At 38.3% G+C, this 14,559-nt stretch overlaps 1 protein-coding gene across 1 annotated transcript in view; it reads left to right on the top strand.

The window, feature by feature from the left end:
- The window catches only part of LOC123525532 (rho GTPase-activating protein 29-like), a 41,473-nt gene extending 33,325 nt beyond the window's left edge, over positions 1-8,148 (top strand). Inside the window, exons 14-17 of the mRNA XM_053537725.1 lie at positions 244-300; positions 916-1,049; positions 7,246-7,352; positions 7,853-8,148. Coding sequence (XP_053393700.1) covers positions 244-300; positions 916-1,049; positions 7,246-7,352; positions 7,853-8,148 — 594 coding nt within the window. The remainder of the gene's footprint in view (positions 1-243; positions 301-915; positions 1,050-7,245; positions 7,353-7,852) is intronic.
- The last annotated feature ends 6,411 nt before the right edge of the window (positions 8,149-14,559 follow it).

Raw genomic sequence — 14,559 nt, 5'->3', positions numbered from 1 at the left:
TTAGGAAACTGCAAAGTCAGATTAAAAAGAACAAAATAGGTGTTTAATATTTTTTTCAAACAATTTAGCTTCATCTTATTGCAGGTATTGTAATTCTTCTGGCAAGTCATATGAGGTAAACATAAGATGCCAATTTTCTTTTTATTGATTGATATATTTATTGTAGAAACGTAAGTTTAAAAATATAAATATTGACTGATATATAGACACAAAACTTCATTGTATCTTGAATATTATTTCCAGGTTACAATAGATTATTTCCAGTTGTTACAAACTGTATCTGCTCCTGTACCTGTTCAGGTAAGAACTATTTAACTTTGCTTTGAGGGCGTTTTAAAACAAAAATTGTTTTGTAGGCTTTAACATCATTTTTCATTGTTTATCTGTTTCATTTGATCAAGTCATCTAGCTGACTTTCAGAAAGTCAATAGTTCTACCAAGGTGCCCGCCACCATGAATGCTGGAAAGTCATTGTATGACCTGTAATGTGTCACTGTGACATAAAGCCCAACCAAGAAAAAAATACTATTTAGATCTCAGTGTGTATCTGATAACTTCCATATATCCATCATAGGTAGCAGACAAATAACCTTAAACGTGTGCTGTACCTGTTTAGCTGAGTAACTGTTACCAAAGGTATTATGGTGACCTGAGTGGGCTGTATGTGTGTTGTTATCACATTATGTTTCAGCAGTGAAATGAGTCAAGTTTAAGGAAGATTCCATCAGTTTTTCAAAATTATCTAGCTGTCCAGCCTACCTGAAAAATGAATGCCAGACTGAAGGAGATAATGAAGTGTCAAATGTCAAATGATACTTTTTGTAGGAAAATAAAAGTTCCATTCTCTGCAAAATAGATTGGAATAACAAATGTAACTTTCTGTTCAGTTTTCTCTACAAATGGTTGTTTTTTCAGTATCATGCACTATGTGAGGCCAGTAAACATTATGAAGCTGGGAGCCAGTATGGGGAGTTTGTACGAAGATTACCGGTGTCCACATCAACACCTGTACAGTATGAGGACTTTAAGTTTGAACCATATAGTGCCAAGTGAGTTCATAATTATTGTGGAATACAGTGAAATGTATTTAGTAAAACTGCTTTGAACCAAAGCAGAGATAAGTAAATTAAAGGTTAATACATTTATCGACATAATTGAATTCATTATTGTTAGGGAAGTGAGTTTTAGTAATCCAATGTATACCAAAACTTTTAACTGCAAGGAGAGTAGCCTGTATGTGACTTAAAATCAACTCTGGGTACTGTAAAATAAGAAATTTTTGTTAGGCTAAAGGTTCACTGAGTTTAGACTTGGAGTAAGTTTCAGGCCTTCAAGCGTTCCTACTTTTTAAATGCCTCCTACTTTTTCCTACTTTTTGATGAAAACCTCCTACTTCTCCTACTTTTTAGCTCGACTATTCGAAGAATAGGGGAGCTATCCTACTCGCCCCGGCGTCGGCATTAGCGTGGGCGTCACACAAATGTTAAAGTTTGCGTTCCACCCCAAATATTTTCAAAGTCTGTTGAGATATTGCTTTCATATTTTGCATACTTGTTTACCCTCATGACCCCAGTCTGTAAAAAGGAGGTGGCAACTCTATCAAGCATTTTGACTGAATTATGGCCCCTTTTCGACAGAATAAATATTAAAGTTTGCGTACCACCCCAAATATTTTCAAAATCCATTCAGATATTGCTTTCATATTTTGCTTACTTGTTTACCATCATGACCCCAGTCTGTAAAAAGGAGGAGGCAACTCAATCAAGCATTTTGACTGAATTATGGCCCCATTTCAACTTAGAATAAATGTTAAACTTTGCATACCACCCCAAATATTTTCAAAGTCAACTAAGGTATTGCTTTCATATTTTGCATACTTGCTAACCATCATGACCCCAGTCTGTAAAAAGGAGGAGGCAACTCTATCAAGCATTTTGACTGAATTATGGCCCCTTTTCGACTTAGAATAAATGTTAAAGTTTGCATACCACCCCAAATATTTTCAAAGTCCATTGAGATATTGCTTTCATATTTTGCATACTTGTTAACCATCATGACCCCAGTCTGTAAAAAGGAGGAGGCAACTCTATCAAGCATTTTGACTGAATTATGGCCCCTTTTCAACTTAGAATAAATGTTAAAGTTTGCATACCACCCCAAGTATTTTCAAAGTCCATTGAGGTATTGCTTTCATATTTTGCATACTTGCTTACCATCATGACCCCAGTCTGTAAAAAGGAGGAGGCAACTCTATCAAGCATTTTGACTTAATTATGGCCCATTTTTGACTTAGAATATGCTCATTGTAATGTTAAAGTTTTACTCATTGCTTATATTATACTATCAAGCACTGAGAATAGTCGAGCGTGCTGTCCACTGACAGCTCTTGTTCGCTTGACATAAAAAAGGGGAAAAAACAACAACCTTTTCAGTAGTTATATTTGCCGTTGATGGACTATTGATGTGTTGCTTGCAGTTTCTGGAGCCATTTGGTGCCTCCTGCAATACATTGCCTAATATCAAGGTACCTATTATCCTACCAAATCAGATCTTATCCTCTGGAAACTCCATAAGCATACTCATTATACGCCCGTTTGAAAAACGGGACGTATTATGGGAACGCCCCTGGCGGGCGGCGTCCACAGACCTTGTCCGGAGCATATCTTCTACATGCATGGAGGGATTTTGATGAAACTTGGCACAGTTGTTCACCATCATGAGACGGAGTGTCATGCACAAGAACCAGGTCCCTAGGTCTAAGGTCAAGGTCACACTTAGAGGTCAAAGGTCAAATTCAAGTATGACTTTGTCCGGAGCATATCTTCTTCATGCATAGAGGGATTTTGATGAAAGTTGGCACAATTGTTTATCATCATGAGACGGAGTGTCATGCGCAAGAACCAGATCCCTAGGTCTAAGGTCAAGGTCACACTTAGAGGTCAAAGGATACAAGAATGAAAACTTTGTCCGGAGCATATCTTCTTCATGCATAGAGTGATTTTGATGAAAGTTGGCACAATTGTTCATCATCATGAGACGGAGTGTCATGCGCAAGAACCAGGTCCCTAGGTCTAAGGTCAAGGTCACACTTAGAGGTCAAAGGATACAAGAATGAAAACTTTGTCCGGAGCAATTTTCTTCTTCATGCATGGAGGGATTTTGATATAACTTGGCACAAATGTTCACCACCACAAGACGGAGTGTCATGCGCAAGAACCAGATCCCTAGGTCTAAGGTCAAGGTCACACTTAGAGGCCAAAGGTCAGATACAAGAATGACTGTCCGAAGCATTTCTTCTTCATGCATAGAGGGATTTTGATGTAACTTGGCACAATTATACACCATCATGAGATGAAGTGTCATGCGCAGTTCCCTTCTTTAGAATTACTTCCCCTTTGTTGTTACTATAAATAGCTTATATTTTAACTTTTTCATTACTAGATGTAGGGAAAAATCGAGACCACTTTTCTGTAGTACAACATGCAAGATTAACTTCCCTTAGTTGTTACTATAAATAACTTATATTGTAACTTTTTTATAATTGACCGTAGGGAAAAACCAAGACCACTTTTCTGTGGTACAACATAGTTGTTACTTTCTAATTTTAGGTGTATTTTAAGGTATCTCTACCTGGTAAGGAGTTTTTTTGTGGACTTAGAAAAACAAAAGAATTACAATGATTACTAAACAACCATAAAATTAAAATTACATCTGCAAATACAGGTGCTAGAGTAAAGAAATTTGCTGTGACGGGCGTATATTGTGACATCCTTGCACTCTTGTTTTACACTGTGATGCTCTGCTGAGGGTGCTGGATACATTTGAGTGCTTAAATAGCACATTTTATTAGCTCACCTGTCACGTAGTTATTATTATTATTATACCAGATTTATATAGCGCCCTTTTCGTGATCAATTTCAAGTTCAAAGGTTCAAATGCAGCCACACAGGGCGCATAATTCATCCTCTACTAGTACAGACACAGAGCGATCTGACCAGAGGGACAGAGTGAGACAAAGCCCTCACGACAGAGAGATCAGAAATCAGATACAGGCTTGTCCGGCTAACTTAGCCTAGCTCGTTGCGAATAGACAGCCTGGTTCTTTAACGTGCCCAGTGTATAGCACTGATACATGCAAGGATTGCCTGGGTTCCTGACCAGGACACCTCTAGTTTGGTGGGAAACACTGAAAGGCGTTTCTGAAAATTCCCGAGTAGCTGCCGGGGATCGAACCCCCGACCTCAGGATTGGAAGGCCAGTGTGCAAACCACTGAGCTATCCGTCCACCACTAGTGACAGGGTGAGCTTTTGTGATCGCCCTTCGTCCGTCCATCAGTCGTCATTCTGTTCACAATTTCCTTGTGAACACGATAGAGACCACATTTTGTATTTGATTTTAATCAAACTTGCACACAACTTGTATGGGCATAATATCTCGATTCCTTTCGAAAACTGGCCAGATCCCATTATGGGTTCCAGAGTTATGGCCCCTTCAAGGGCCAAACTTTGCCATTTTTGGCTTGTGAACATGATAGAGACCACATTTTGCAATCAACTTTAATAAAACTTGCACACAACTTGTATTGACATAATATCTCGGTTCCTTTTGAAAACTGGCCAGATCCCATCATGGTTTGGCCCCTTAAAGGTCCAGAATTTGCTATTTTGGCTTATGCAGCCATATAGAGACTTCATTTATTGTTTGATTTGATACAAACTTGCAAAATATCTTCAACAACAACAAGTCTTGAATTCCATGATGAATCTATCAGATCCAATCATAGGTTCTGGAGTTATGGCCCCTGATTGACCCCTAAAAGAGCCAAAATTTGGTAATTTTTACCTTGTGAGCACGATAGAAGTAACATTTTATATTTGATTTTAACCATACTTACACACAACTTAAGTCACTATAAGATCTCGGTTCCTTTCGAAAATGGACTAGATTCCTTCATGGGTTCTAGAGTTACTGCCCCTGAAATGGGCAAAATTTTCTATTTTGGTCTTTTCAGCCATATAGAGGTTTCATTTATGCTTTGATTTGATACAAACTTGCACAGAATGATTATCTTGATGATCTCTAGGCCTGGATCGAAACTAGGTCAGGTCAGTTGAAAAACTAGGTCATCAGGTCAAATGAAAGGAAAAGCTTGTAAACAACCTAGAGGCCCCATTTAAGACCCTGTCTTCATGAAACTTGGTCAGAATGTTTATCTTGATGTTTCCTAGGCCAAGTTTGAAACTGGGTCATATGGGTTCAGAAACTAGGTCACCCGTTCAAATCAAAGGAAAAGCATGTTAACACTCTTGTTCATTTGATGCATGAAACTTGGTCAGAATGTTTGTCTGCATGAAATATCGTATGATTTTTTATTAGGGATGGGAACGAATACTGAAATCAATATTCGAATATTCGGTTTGCGATATTCGAATATATTCGAATATTCGGTTTGTTTTAATGGAAGCTTTAAATTCTTATTAAGTGATTGGCATATACACAACGTATTCATTTGTTTACAGCGTGGATCATCGTACGTAATAAGGCCAAAAAATGTTTGTTTCGGGTAACCCGATCCTACTTAGCAAAACCCGCCGATCCTAGCATTTTATTTCACGATTCTGTTAGTATAATCATGAAGATATTTAACTAATTCAGTGTTTTAGCTTCAAAATGATACAAAAAAATCAAAACGATTATAATTTAGACCGTCGCAATTTTATCTAAAAATAGCAGGTCGTCCCATTTAAACACGTGACGCGCTGTTGTATTACCGCCGCCATTTTGAAAATTTTTAATCGGCGTGTAAAAATCATCGTGTAAAAAGCAAGTAAGGCAAACTTAAACCTCCTTCAACATGAACTTATGCATCAGTCATATGTTATCTTGATTTTATTATAAAGTACTTCAAAAGTTAATTCGAATACGGCCGATTGCGGATGAAACCCGATTCTGCGGATGGTCTGAAACGTGGTACAAAATATTGTGAACAGATCGGCAATATCTACAAGTTTGGTATTGTTTTCGAAAAAAAATTCTACAACTTGTTACATAAAACAGGCGCCAATAAAAATGAACAAAAGATAAAAAGATATCACATTTACGCCTAATACAAACTGTTAGTCCGTAGCGATGACCCCAGGTAATTATGTATTGCAATTTTCTTGTTAATTGGACATCTTTTGACATGCATCTGACACAATGACGCCTGTTGCAAAATGTTAATCCGTAACAATGGCCCCTGCCAATTATGCATTGCTATTTGCTTGTTAATTGGACATCTTTTGATACTCGATAAACAAACATAACATGGTTTTATTCTGTAGAACTAGCATGCTCATATTGCCCAAAATCAATGATACTTATTTTGAACAAAAATATACAATAATTTACGAATATTCGAATTTGATTTTCATATTCGAATATTCGACCGATTTCCGAATATTCGAATATTCGAATATTCGTTCCCATCCCTATTTTTTATCTGGGTCATGTGGGGTCAAAAACTAGGTCACCAGGTCAAATCAAAGAATAAGCTTGTTTACACCCTAGGGGGCACATTTTTTATTCTATCTTCATAAATTTTGGTCGGAATGTTTGTTATCATGAAGTCTTGGACAAGTTCGTATCTGGGTCATGTGGGGTAAAAAAAACTAGGTCACTAGGTCAAATCAAAGAAAATGCTTGTTTACACTCAAGATGCCATGTCTTTTGGTCCAATGTTACTGAAAATTGGTCAGAATATTTGTTTCCATGTAATCACTAGGTAAAACATGTTTACACTGTTATGGTGTGTTACAAAGGTGAGCGACCTAGGGCCATCTTGGCCCTCTTGTTAGTGTTTTAGCTTGGGTTTGGAATACATTTTATGTTAATAACCTCCTACTTTACCTACTTTTTTGTCTACAAACCTCCTGTTTTTTCCTTATTTTTTGTGTAGGGACCTCCTTCTTTTCTCCTACTTCTTTGCAAGGCTATGCTTGAAGGCCTGAAATTTGCAAGTGTGGAATATTCATGATATATTGCCAACTTGTGAGATAATGTGGCTGTATATAACACTACTAAAATGTTCATGAATATTTGTTTTCACAGATACAAGTAGTAAATATAGGAAATATAAATGCAACACAAAATTTATAATTCAGCATAGATAATTTAACAGAAAGATTCCATGGAAATCATATACTTGAGAGCTGTTAATTTGATAGCTGTAACAAGTTTTCTGATATTTGAATGTTTTATTTCAGAGGGGATGTGGCTAACAGGAAAGTTAGTACACAGTCTAACGAGTCTGAGCCATCAGACCACCAGTCAGGAGAGTCCTCTCCCAATCTCAGTTCTCCAAGGAGACAAGGTTAGTTGCTGCTCATTTCAGTCTCTTGTAAATGCAGCAAATGATCTTTACTCCTTATAGTCTTAAATAAAACTGATGTTTGGAAAATAGGTTTCTAGCAATTGTTAGTAACACAGAAATGGAAAACCATGTTCTAAGTCCAAATAATGGTAAAGTTTTTATTTGCCATGAAGCATATCTTCCTGTGGAGTAGAGTTACTATGACAGAGGACTCATTGTCTTGGATATCAGGATGGCACAATACATAGAAAGAAATCCCAAGAAACAAATACAATGTCAGTTAAATTATACACAAGGTTGTTTACTTACATTATAACTCTTTTTAGCTGTAGGCATTAAATATCATATAAAATTAAAGTATTTCATAGCATTTTAATTGATTAAGCGTTGGTAACACTTCCTGAGAATTGTTAGAATTTTATGTTTACGGTATTTATTGTTAGGTTTATTGATTTATTGCATTTCTTGACTTAATATTTAATGTTTCTTTATTTCTCCAGATAAATACAGGGTACCTGTAAGAGGGGCTTGGACCCCACAGGGCATGGTTGCTAACAGTGATACGGACAGTCAGAGTGGGAGCAGCAAGTCACTGGACTCGAGCCCTAGCAACAGCCCCTACCCATCTGGTCATAAAAAGATGGTATTATCTGGGTCTATGGATGACTTAATTGAAGATGATGTTTCACATGGTGTTAAACAACTTCTCGCCGTGCCAGGAACAGATCAAGTTGATGTTCAGTCAATTGTCAAGGTTTGCTGTAGCCAACTTTTCTGCTTATGCTATACTTTCTGAATTAAGAAAATATAATATCACATACACTTACCCTTTTAATTGCGTAAAGGAAAATCTGTTACATAAAGGAATTTCATTGAAACTTCACAACCTAGGGGATAAAAACAAACTCTTGAAATAACGATAGAAAAGAAGTGCTGATGTTATTTATGCAAGAAGTGAATACAGTTGAAATGAGTAGGAATATGAATTTGTATTCAAAGGAAGATACCATTCAAAGAAGGTTAATAGAAAACTGTGATTTCATACTGTTGCATTTACACATGTGTATTCCCTCTTTATTCACTTGACTGAACTTTGTTCAGGGTTAGCTATAAGTATAAGCAGATGGTCTTTTGTCAGCATTTTGGCTGCAACGTCTCCTGCTCAAAAGCTGTTGGCCAAAATCCTAGCAAACTGTCTGTAGCGTCCTAGTGAGGTTGTCTGTCAGGTTTGTATAAGGGCACTTGATTCATTTTAAGGTCAGCAAAAGCTAAAAATAAATAGAGGATATTTGTTTGTTTTGAGTGAATATGGAATATATCTCATTGAGAAGTGAAAATGTGACAATTTTCTCACTTCGAGGTGAGATATATTCCATATTCACGAAAAACAAACAAATTTTCTTTTTATTTTATGCTCAGTTACGTTGAGAAATGCATTTTGCAACTGTTTTAATCTCAGTGCGTGTCAAGTTTTGGGTTAACTATAATGGTGACAATATCTGAGGTATCTTCCAAGCAGTATACACGATGAAGGTTTCCTAGATATACTTGACTTGCTGTACCCCTAGACTTGCTTCGCTTCTTAGACTTGCTTCGCTTCTTAGACTTGCTCCTCTAATTTAAATTGCTCCTCTCACTGAACTTGCTGCGCAACCTGGACTTGCTGCACTTGGAAGACTTACTCCTCCGAATTGGACTTGCTCCTGTTACTGGACTTGCTGCGCAACCTGGACTTGCTGCACTTGGAAGACTTACTCTTCCAAATTGGACTTGCTCCTTTTACTGGACTTGCTGCGCACCTGGACTTGGGGGCATTTGGGAAGATTTACTCTTCCAATTGGACTTGCTCCTTTTACGGATTTGGCCCCAAACCGGGATGCTGCACTTGGAAACTTCCCTTTTCCCAAAATTGGGACTTGCTCCTTTTACGACTTGCTGCGCCCCCTGAGGGGCTGCCTTAAACTTACTTTTCCCCAAATTTGGACTTGCCCCTTTTTACGGGACTTGCGCGCAACCTGATTTGCTGCATTGGAAGACTTACTTTTTCCCAAAATTGGATTTGCTCCTTTTCTGGATTTCTGCCAACCGGATTTGCGCACTTGGAAGACTTACTCCCCAAATTTGGATTTGCTGCCAACCGGGATTTGCTCGTTTGGGGAGACGTACTCCCAAACTGAAACCTTTTTTTCGTTTGGGACAAAACGGGAGGTTTCTTTCAAACCCTTATTTTTTTTTCTCTTTTTTTTATTTCTATTCATTTCAAGTAAAATAAAAACGCGCAAACCCGGGATAGAGAGACGCCATGTGACGCACGCGAACAAAAAAACATCCCAAAAATGGCGGCAAATTGTTTTTTTTATCAATAAATTATATTTTTTGACAACAGCCCCCTTCAAAAGAAATTTTCCAAATTTTTTCAAAACAGGGCAAAAATTCTGATTTTTCTGTCTGCAATCCTCTGTTGAAAATTATAATGGGGGGACTGTCTTCAACTCACTTGTCTGTTTAGAAAATCTGAAAAAAATGTTGTCTGATCCTTTATTGCCTCAATCCGGAATTTATATACGCAAAAATGATCCCCCATCCAAATTTCCATTTCTGGTGGGATTTCGGGATTATGCTAAAGAATTGTGGTCGTTTGTATAACAATTCCTCCCATAAAATACTTCTGAATTTTTTATTCCGTTACAGGCAAGGCACTCTTTTTCCCCAACGATAGTTCCTTCTCACGATCGAGCACTTCTTGGCAAAGGCAACTGGAAAAAACCCCTTCATCTGCTCGTAACGCTGCCCACCCCCGGTACTTGAACCACACAACTGTAAAATGATTTTAGAAAACTCGGGTGTCAAAAATGCGATCGGGTTGATTGATCCTTAAATATTAAAAGCACAAACTTGACTTCTTTCCCCCTTACAAAATTCGGGCCTTCCCTTTTTCGTAAAAGTCGTTAGAGGTGTGCTTTTTTTTCGGAAAATGGGGTAAAAATTTTCTGTATAGCCCCTAATCCAAAAAATCCAAAATTTGTCTTTTGGTTTTTGGAACGCTGCTTCCCTATGCTTAATTTTCTCCTTTCCCATCTGAACTTTTCCCCATTTCCAACCAATGTCCTGTAAATCCAATTTTCCAAACCCCAAATAAAACATTTTGATGTTTAACGTAAGACATTCTTTTAATTTTTTGGAGGAGGTCTCGTAGCAAACAAAAATTCATTCCAATTTGATATGTCCTACAATCGTCGATTTTTTTAAAACGTTTTTACATCCCTAGCACTTCCCCATCATAGGGTTTTTAAAGGGTCCCCCAAGTTGACCTTCCCAAAAGGGCATTTTTTTAAAACGTAACTCCCCTTCTGAAAAATGCGCATCTGGGCAACTTTCAGCCGGGAACTGCCAGAAACCTTTTACATAAGTCGATCTTTGTAAAAACTTATCATCTTTCAGTTTTGCCAGAATATCATCCACACTACCCATAGGTTCGGAAAAAATTTGGTCCAAAATTAAGCGTCAAAAGTCAATGCAAAATCTTTTGCTTTCCGGGTCTTTTTTTTTTCTTACATACATAGGTGCATTGTACCGGATCGATTGTTCAAAACACAGTTCCAGCATTTTCTTAATTTCATCTTCCCATCTTGACGCTTACGTAGGGTTTGGGTACTGCTTCACTCGATAGGTTTCGGGTCAATCAGTTTGATGGTGCTGAGAAGGATTTGTTTCCTGTTGTTCGGAACCCCCTCCAAAATTCTTGAAAAGATCAAGACTTGCTTTCTCTGTTCCTGAGTAAGTCTTTCAAATCTTACCAAAAAAATTTTCACCATTTGTTATCCGGGGAAACTCTAGAAACTTTCACTCTACCGCCCACCTTAATAGGGTTTGTCATCTTCTATAATTGCCCACTTGCGCAATCGTGTCTTTGCGTTCCAACTTTTTAGCAATTGATGTGATATGTTCCGTTCTATCCCACATTTATTCATGCCCCAACCCCGTTGTAGCCTCAACAATTTCAATGGCCTTTCCATTTACCTCATCTTTTTCTTACTGGGGAAGCAGGAGTAGTATTTGTCCCCCAATTTTAATACTCTTTTGGTTTTTCATGAATGATTTTTGTAGCTTCTACTCTATTAGATTTTCTCTTGCTACTTGCACTTTTTTCCCAACCGCTGCTTTAAATCAAAACTTTTGATTGTTTTCTGTGCCAGGATTTTCTTTCGCGTCCATATTTTTTCAACACTTGCATTGGTCCCCGCACTGTTTTTCCATATAAAATTAAAAGGTGAAACCTGTACTTATTGTGGTACTTCCTTAGGAAAATAATATGCCGAAAGGTATTCCCCAAACTTTGGGCTTTCTTGGCACATCTTCTTTAACATCCCTTTTTCGGGACCCTTCAAACCTCACAAAATCCTTGCACCCCCGGGGTTGTAGGGGTGTGGAAATTTTGCTTCACGATAAAAGACGATTTTATTTCTTTCATCAGGTAAATTTAAAATTTGGGGCTGCCTCTGTCATTTAAAACTTCACTTGGGAGACCTACTCTCAAAAGATTCAAGAAGTGCTTCTGCTATTCTTTTCGTGTCAATTCTTGAAATGCTACCGTTCTGGTATCGCGTGGCAAAATCAACCACTTTTAAATTATCTGTTTCCACTGTCTGACCTGGTGAAATAGGTCCTATTAAATCTAGGCTTTCTGTGGAAGGGTTTTTAAATTTCCTGGCATGTCTCCTAAAGAACCTTTTTAACTCGGCCCTTTAAAAAGGTCTTTGGCATTTGTCCAAGATCGGAAAAATCGCCCAAACTTCCTTGAAACCCAGGCCAAATAGAAATTTGAGTGATCCTGCCTCTTTTTTTTGCTGAAAGATGCCCCTCCAACGTCGTTCTGAGCAAGTTCCATCACTTTTTTGCGTTTGGCTTGCGGGTACGAAAAATCTTTTGATCCGTGCCCCATACGCCCCTTTTCGTCTGAAGATAAACCTATAAGCACTCCATTTCTTACTCAAATTTGTATTTGCACCACCCTTTTTTTTCGACGTCTTCTTCTTTGCAAAATCCCCACAGCTTTTGCAATCTTTATTTTTCCTTTCTGTGATCCCTTTTTAATGCTCCACTTTAAACTTCGTTTCACAGGGGGGTTTTTCGGCACATTCGTGTTTTTCATGGTACTCTGTTTTCCCTTCTCTGTATCTGTCATAACCGCAGCTACTATGTATCCAATATTCTTTTTCCTTCGGATCGGTCTATCAAGTACACCAAACATTCCCCAATGACAATCCCAATAAAACGACTTTGGACCATTGCCTCAATTTCTCCAATGAATACGGAGTATCAACCATATCTCGCCATAGTACAACTTTGGCCTCCATCATTGTGATCATCACAATTTCTTGCCTAGAAATTGCCTTTTTTGACTAAGTCTCTTCTTACAGCGGGGAAATCACACCCAGTGCCCCTTAACATTTTTCACTTTTTTTTTCTTTCCTAAAAACCTTCGTACCCCCAAGTCCCTCCCCTTTTTAAGCACAAGGGTACAAACTCCTCAAGTTTTGGGACTGACTCCCCACTTGCCAACTTAAAATTTCCTCTTCAGTATTTTTTTCAAGGGACTGTTTTTTACACCCTTTTGAACACACACTGCTCAACTTCTGGTATTCTTTGCTGGAGCGTTCCTCGTTTACTCTTGGGCTAAGTGTCCTGTTTTTATTACAGAAAAAGCAACCTTTGAGGTTACTCCGCGTTTTTCTACGCCCACCCTAAATCCCGTTTTATTAAAATATAAACAGTTTTCCCGAAAACCCATTCTTCCTTCTTTTTTTCGCGGGACTGCCAGACTGGGGGAGTTTGGGCTTCCTTGAGGCGCAACACTTTTTCGACAATTTTTAAAGGTGTCCCCTTAAAATTGCTTCGTTACGCTCTGCAAAAACGTTTTCTCGCCCATCATTTTGTTTTTTCCCCTTCTTTCAAAACCCCGCTAATTCGGGCTGAACAACCTTCAAAAAACTGTCCTTATCTTTAAAATCACAAAAGGTTTCTACGTCTTTTCTTTTCCCCGCCAGTCAGCCCAACGACTGAAGTATCTCTTTATTCTTGAAAAAAAAATTTGGGGAAGACCGACTCTCCTGGTGGTTTCTTTTCGAAATTTAGACTGAATCCCTTTTCCCCGCAACGATACCTCCTTGGGATCGCTTCTTAGAGAATCAAATTACGGGCCTCTTTTTGTGGCAGCTTGTAAACCTCCATCCCTTTCTTTTAAAAATGATAAACTTATGGCCCCCTCCTCTTCCACTTTTGATTTTGAGCAATCTCCCAAAAACCTTTCCAGATACGTCAATTTATCGGCTCTTCATCAAATTTTTAAAATTTTGGGTCTGACGCCCTACAAAAAAATCAGTACTGTCTACTCTTTGAGCCCTCAAACCTCATCTCAAAGTCTCCCTCCTTCATTTGCATTCAAAGTTCATCTCCATCTGTCTCCTTCCTTCATCACTCGTTACTCTCTTTTCCCTTGCTATACTTCCTCTTCCTTATCTTTGATGAAAAGGATAAATCTCCACCGGACAACCCAAATCTCTCGCCAAGCTAAACCCTTCATCAAAAACATCATGTTTGTTATAACTGAAAATTTTAAATATAGTTAATCCCGGACGAGCCCCCAATTTGTCAATTTTTTGGGTTAACATAATGGGACAATATCTGAGGTTTTTTTTCCAAGCAGTATACACGATAAGGTTTCCTAGAAAAAACTTGCTTGCTGACCCCTGACTTCTTCGCTTTTAGACTTGTTTCGCTTTTTAACTTGCCCAAAAAAATTTAAAATTGCCCCCTCCACTGAACTTGCTGCGAAACCTGGACTTGCGCACTTGGAAGACTTACTCCTCCGAATTGGACTTGCCCTTTACTGGCTTGCGCGAACCTGGACTTGCTGCCTTGGAAACTTACCTTCCAAATGGACCTTGCTCCTTTTACTGATTTGCTGCGCACTGGACTTGCTGCATTTGGGGAAATTTAACTCTTCCGAATTGGTTTGCTCCTTTTTACGGGACTTGCTGCCAAACCTGGACTTGCTGATTGGAAGACTTACTTTCCCAAAATTGGATTTGCTCCTTTTACTGGACTTTGCGCAAACCGGGATTGCTGCATTTGGGAAGACTTACTCTTCCAAAGGACTTGCCCCTTTTTTTACTGACTTCTGCGAAACCTGGACTTGCTGCACTTG

Source organism: Mercenaria mercenaria, chromosome 3, assembly GCF_021730395.1.
Source record: "Mercenaria mercenaria strain notata chromosome 3, MADL_Memer_1, whole genome shotgun sequence".
Lineage (NCBI taxonomy): Eukaryota > Metazoa > Mollusca > Bivalvia > Venerida > Veneridae > Mercenaria > Mercenaria mercenaria.
Note: the sequence above shows the minus strand (reverse complement) of the source record. Positions and strands in the feature narration are given on the sequence as shown.